Raw genomic sequence first — 6,334 nt, forward strand, 5'->3', positions numbered from 1 at the left:
TTTAGAACATTACTGGGGTGATGACGGGTTTGTAGCTGAATAGACTGACAATCCCACCCAATGATGGTGGCAAAGTTATTTTGGTCCTAGCTCATGTTACCAGAACAAGCCAGGGGAGGGAGGGCGTGGAGAACAGAGAATTGAGTCAAAGTATGACTAGGGTTTTTACTGAAATAATGGTTTAGAGAGGCAGTCACCATTCAGAGTATGGGGGCCACCTGAGGCAGTGAACATCTTTAGGAAGTGATCAAGGATTGAAGCTAATTCACTTCCATCAAACTGTCGTTTAGCTTTAGGGAAGAAGAGGTTTGTTATTTCTGGTAGAAGAGGAACTCTTCGTATTCATTTTCAAGTCACCAAAATCTTCATCCTCTACCATTATGTTAATGGCCAAATAGATGGAGTAGGATCTTAAAAGGCGGCTACCCTTGTGCACTTCTCCACAAAGCCCTGGATCAAAGGGATGCTGCCCCTCTTCCCCCCCCATTTAATCCCAGAAATGCTAAGGGTAGAAGACCCTACTTCCAATTTTTCTGAATGTTGTATTAGGGGAAGGATTACAACATGAATAATTGAATATTGAAGTTTAAGTCCATAGGACAGAGATTAGTAAATAATTACAGGAAAAATAATTTTATTTAAAATAAGAGCAACTGTAGACAAGAACTGAAGATTATTCTGACACTCATTTAAAAAAAAAGCATTAAAAAGGCAAATCTTGCCAGCCCTTTCTCTGCTTAGGTCTGGAATGTGAAAAGGTGTATAGGCTGGAGATTAGCACAGTGGCCTTTTTTCCTTTTTTGGTTTTTCCTATTTCAGATCCATTAGTAGATGGTCTTGGCGCCCCTTGAGTGCCCTGCGGTTGTCCAGTTACCTCCTGCTGGCAGCATTTTCATGAGTGCAGAAAATGGAAAAATTCACTCGATCAACTTTTATTTTATTTCAGAAATCAATTTGTAGTTAGATATTTCCCCTAAATTATTAGAGAGACTTAGATCATTTATTAAATGATACTTTTAAACTTTTTTCCAACCCTCTGAGAATCACAGAGTAGTAGAGTGTTGGAAGAGATTGAGGCTACCTAAACCAAACCTTGCCTGATCTATCTCCCCAGAGAATAAACCTTTTCTTTGAAGAACTCCAGTGAGGGAGAGCTCACTACCTCACAAGACTTCCATCCCATTCTACTTATCTATGATTGTTAAGAAATTTACATCCATCTATCTATCTATCTATCTATCTATCTATCTATCTATCTATCTAATCTATCTGTCTGTCTATCTATCTGTCTGTCTATCTGTTTGTCCATCTGGCTGTCTATCTATTTATCTATCTATCTATCTATCTATCTATCTATCTATCTATCTATCTATCTATCTAATCTATCTATCTGTCTGTCTATCTATCTGTCTGTCTATCTGTTTGTCCATCTGGCTGTCTATGTATCTATCTATCTATCTATCTATCTATCTATCTATCTATCTATCTAATCTATGTACCTACCTATCTCTTTATCTGAATGATGTCCAGAGGAAATCTGCCTCAGCCCCTTCTACCCATGGCTTTCAATTTTGCCCTCTCAGATTAAACAACATATTGAGAGAGAGGTGCTTCTAGTAATCAAGTAGATATTATTATTATTATTATGTTCTAACTTGATCAGTCCAAATTTTTTTCTGACTGAGTTATATTTTAGGCAGGGCATTGGTAAACTGGAAAGCACAGAGGAAGATTACCGGTGTGGTGAAGGGCCTAACATCCATTACATATGAAATCTGATAAAAGAGCCAATGTTTAGCCTGGAGAAAAGAAGACCCATAGAACACCTAATAGGGGGCTTCAGGTATCTGCAGGGCTGTCTTGAGGAAGAGACATCAGACCTGTCCTGTTTGGCTTGAAAAAGCAGTAGGAGTAATGAGAAGTTGCTGAGGTAAACTGAGGTTTTGTATAACCTTAAACTTCCCCACAATGAAAATTATCCAAAAGTAGGCAGTGTGTGACACCTCCTATTGGGTCTTCAAGCAAGGTGTCGTGGGATCAACATTGCTCAGACCCAGCGTACTACGGAAACACTATCAGGGAGGTGCCTCTTCTCATCCAACTTAATGCTTATCTTCAATAGAAAAATATCTTCACAGACATAACCAGAAACTTATTTAACATCAAGGGGATCAGGATACTAGTTCATACTCCATCAGAAAAATGTGTGTATCAGGAGTAGAGAGATACCTACTTTCTCCAGGTGGTTGAAAGTTCTACAAACATTTGGAAGCCTCCAAACACTTGAAGACAACTACCATGTCCCAAGTCTTCTCCACACTCAATACCCCCAGTTCCTTCTACTCATCCCCATGTAGCATGATTTCTAGTCCCTGAGAGTTTACATATGATCATATTAAGTGTAGATTATTGACACAAGGGACAATTCCAACTACCTCCTTTCTCTCTACTTGTTCCTAGATCTAGTACATTTCAATTGATTTAGCACCACTAATGATGATATGAAATAATACACACGCATATTTTATATATATATAATATATATGCATATGGTCTTACTTTTCCATATATATTTAGCATTTTTTATACCCCTAGACTCACTGCATTTTTCCATTTTTTCCTCTAAGTGAAAATGTTGTACGCTTTTTTTTGTGACTTTCTGTGCCCCTGTAAAGGCCTATGCTGCAGAGGGCTCTGATTTGCAAGAGTGTAGGTCACTAATGCAGTTCCATTTATCATGCAAAACAATTCCATTTTCCAAGTTCCTGAAAGTGGTGGGGTAGGTGTTTTTTTTTTAATTTTATTTTTTTCCCCTCTCCTTAAATGTCTTACTAAGCAAGCAGGATAGAATACCACATTAACATTATGGGATCCCTGTCAAGGGAAGATAATTTGATCTCTCCCTCCTTGAGTTATAAAATGCATTTTGAAGTGATGAGTAATTACATAAGATGAGGGAGAAAATGTATCTGGAGTAAATTATTTTTCAATTTAATAATTGCTCCAGCCATTTTGGCACCTAAAGCTCAGTTTTCTCGGTGCTTAAAGAAGAAAAAAAAAATGTTAGACTGTGGAAGTTAAAGTAATTCTGTGACATCACCAAAGAGCTCTTTAGTAAATCATTGTTTGTGGACTTGGAAGCTCTAGTTCTGGCCTTCAATTGAATGGTAGTAGTAGAGAAGGAGGCCATCAAAGACAAGGATGCAGACTTGTTGAAGACCTTAGCATCCTGATCCATCTCCAATCATCCTGATCGATATCAGGCCACTGGACCCAGATGGCTCCAGAAGAGAAAATGAGGCCAGTGCCTTGCACAGCCCTACCTCACTTAAATATAATTCACTTGAATGTTATGGCATCACCTCCCTGATGTCATGGTCTTCTTTGAGAATAAAGGTCAAACAACAGGAGCAGCAACCCCCATAACAGTAACACCATCTGGAATAGTAATACCAGAATAATGATGGCTTTGGAAGCCTGGCACATAGTAGGTCAGTTGATTGACTGACCCACCTCCCAAGATTGTTTTTTTTTCTTTTAAAGACTGTTGTTAATTTTCCTCAATTCTGTGCAAAATATTTTAACAATCTTTTTAAAAAAATAATTTTGGGGTTCCAAGTTCTCTCTCTCCATTTCATCTCCCTCCTTGAATAGGCAAGCAATTTGATATAGATTATACATGTACAGTCATTATAAAACATATTTCCATATTAGACATGTTGCAAAAGAGAATACAGACTGAAAAAAGAAGAAAAAAAAACCAAGAAAAATAAAGAAAGTAAAAAAAGAATGCTTCAATTTGCATTCAGACTCCATCAGTTCTTTCTCTGGAGGTGGATTGCGCTTTTCACAAGTCCTTCAGAACTGTCTTAGATCATTACTGAAAAAGCTAAATCATTCTCAGCTGATCATCATACAATACTGCTATTACTGTGTACAATAATCTCCTGGCTCTGCTTCTTTTACTTTTCGTTAGTTCATGTAAGTCTTCCAAGGTTTTTCTGAAACCATCCTGCTTATCATTTACTACAGTACAATAGTTTTCATTGCAATCATGAACCACAACTTATTCAGCCATGCCCTAATTGATGTGCACCTCCTCAATTTCAAATTCTTTACCAGTACAAAAAGAGCTGCCAGAAATATTTTTGTATGTATAGAACCTTTTCCTCTTTTTCTTTCTTAATCTCTTTGGGATGTAGACCCAGTAGTGGTATTGCTGGGTCGAAGGGTATGTAGTTTTGCAGTCCTTTGGGCATAATTCCAAATTGCTCTCTGGAATGGTGGATCAGTTCACAACTTCACCAAGAATGCATTAGTGTCTCAATTTTTCCACATCCCCTCCAATATTTGTCATTTTCCATTTCTGGCATATTAGCCAACCTCAAGATGTGAGGTGGTACCTCAGACTTATTTTAATTTGCATTTCCAATCAACAGTGATTTAGAGTTTGTTTTTTAATTTGACTGTAATAATTTGATATAATATGTAATAATAAATATATAAATTATATAAAAGTATAAATAATATATTATATAAATATATAATATATGATATATATATATATAAATTATATATAAATATATAATAAATATAATAATTTGACTATAGATAATTTTTGTTTCTTCTTCTGTCAGTTCGTATCCTTTGATAGTTTATCAGTCAGGAAATGACTTGTATTTATATAAATTTGACTCAGTTCTTTATATACTTGATAAATAAGGTCTTTATCAGGGAAACTTGTTGTAACACCCCCCTCCCCCCCCGCTTTCTTGCTTTCCTTCTAATATTGGCTGCATTGGTTTTGTTTGTACAAAAACCTTTTAGTTTGTTGCAATCAAAATTATCCATTGTATATCACATAATGCTTTCTGTCTCTTGTTTAGTCATAAATTCTTCCCTTATCCATAGGTATGACAGGTAAGCTATTTCATGCTTCCCTAGCTTGCTTATGGTATCACCCTACATGACTAAATCATGCATCCATTTTGACCTTACCTTGGCATATGTAATGGGGCGTAGAAATTTATCTTGCCCTACAAGAAAGGAAGGGAAAAGGGGATGAGAGGGGAGTGGGGTGATGGAAGGGAGGGCTGCCTGGGGAACAGGGCAACCAGAATATATGTCATCTTGGAGTGGGCGGGAGGGTAGAAATGGGGAGAAAATTCATAATTCAAACTCTTGTGAAAATCAATGCTGAAAACTAAATATATTAAATAAATTAAATTAAAAAAGTGACGACAAAAGGTCTAATTAGAAAGGAGATTAATTTACAAAAACTTAGGAAGCCAAGACTAGACACAATAGTCCTGGAGTAATGGTCAGAGAAGCAGTGCTTGGAAGCAGGAAGACTAAAGTTCAAATCTCACCTCTAACATATTGGCTTTTACTTACAATGCATACTATGACATTACGTATTTAAGAAGTTTTCTGTATTCAGCTTAGGAGGTGTTTCTTCCCAAGAAATTGAACTTTTCTGTCAGATGCACTTGATCAAATGGGTGAATTTGGTTCATAAAATGGATTCATTGCAAACTTTATATATAAATCATAGACATCCCTAAAGAAGTTCTTTATTCCATCTTCTTTTCTTATGTCATGAAGCATAATAAATCTCATGTGGCCTGCAGTAACACAAGCAGAAACAAACCAATCGTTGAATTTGTCCACAGTTTTCAGGTACATATTGTTAGACAGCCACGTATTTTCATCTACTAGGTCAAGGGCTGCATGAGCTATGGACTGGTTCAGATGATCATGATCATCCTTAGATTCCACTTTTCTAGCTGGTAAGAATTCCATTTCAAAAACTGAATTATCATGATGGCCTACAATGACGAAGTAGAAACTTCCAGACATTGTCTCCAATGTACAGATCCTGTGGGCAGGATGTGGCACCTGCATCGACCCCACCAGCCACCCTCCTTACTCAGATCTACTACCCTATTTCTTAGTCAGTACCATATTGTTTTGATGATTACTACTTTGTCATACAGTTTTAGGTCTGGTACTGCTAAACCACCTTCCTTCGTTTTTAAAAATTGATTCCCATTGAAAACCTTTTATTTTTCCAAATGAATTTTATCATTTTTTCTAGTTCTTTAAAACAATTTAGTTTGATTGACATGCCCCTGAATAAGCAATTTAATTTATGTAGAATTGTCTTTTTTATCATATTGGCTCAGCCTACCCATGGACAATCAATATTTCTCCAATTGTTTAGATGTGTCTTTATTTGTATAAAAAACATTTTGTAATTATGTTAATATAGTTTTTGGGTTTGTCTTGGCAGGTAGACTCTCAAATGTTTTATGTTGTCTGCAGTTATTTTAAA

General features: G+C 36.4%; 1 protein-coding gene across 1 annotated transcript; it reads right to left on the bottom strand.

Moving 5' to 3' along the window:
* Window positions 1-5,447: 5,447 nt before the first annotated feature.
* Window positions 5,448-5,859, bottom strand: LOC118852161 (trafficking protein particle complex subunit 2-like). The gene has a single exon (XM_036761826.1). The coding sequence runs from the start codon at window positions 5,857-5,859 to the stop codon at window positions 5,494-5,496; it is 366 nt and encodes a 121-aa protein (XP_036617721.1). The 3' UTR covers window positions 5,448-5,493.
* Window positions 5,860-6,334: the final 475 nt, after the last annotated feature.

Source organism: Trichosurus vulpecula, chromosome 5, assembly GCF_011100635.1.
Source record: "Trichosurus vulpecula isolate mTriVul1 chromosome 5, mTriVul1.pri, whole genome shotgun sequence".
NCBI classification, from domain to species: domain Eukaryota; kingdom Metazoa; phylum Chordata; class Mammalia; order Diprotodontia; family Phalangeridae; genus Trichosurus; species Trichosurus vulpecula.

Excerpts from the sequence above, each read along its gene's own strand:
- LOC118852161 (XM_036761826.1), bottom strand. The coding sequence starts at position 5,859 with ATGTCTGGAAGTTTCTACTTCGTCATTGTAGGCCATCATGATAATTCA.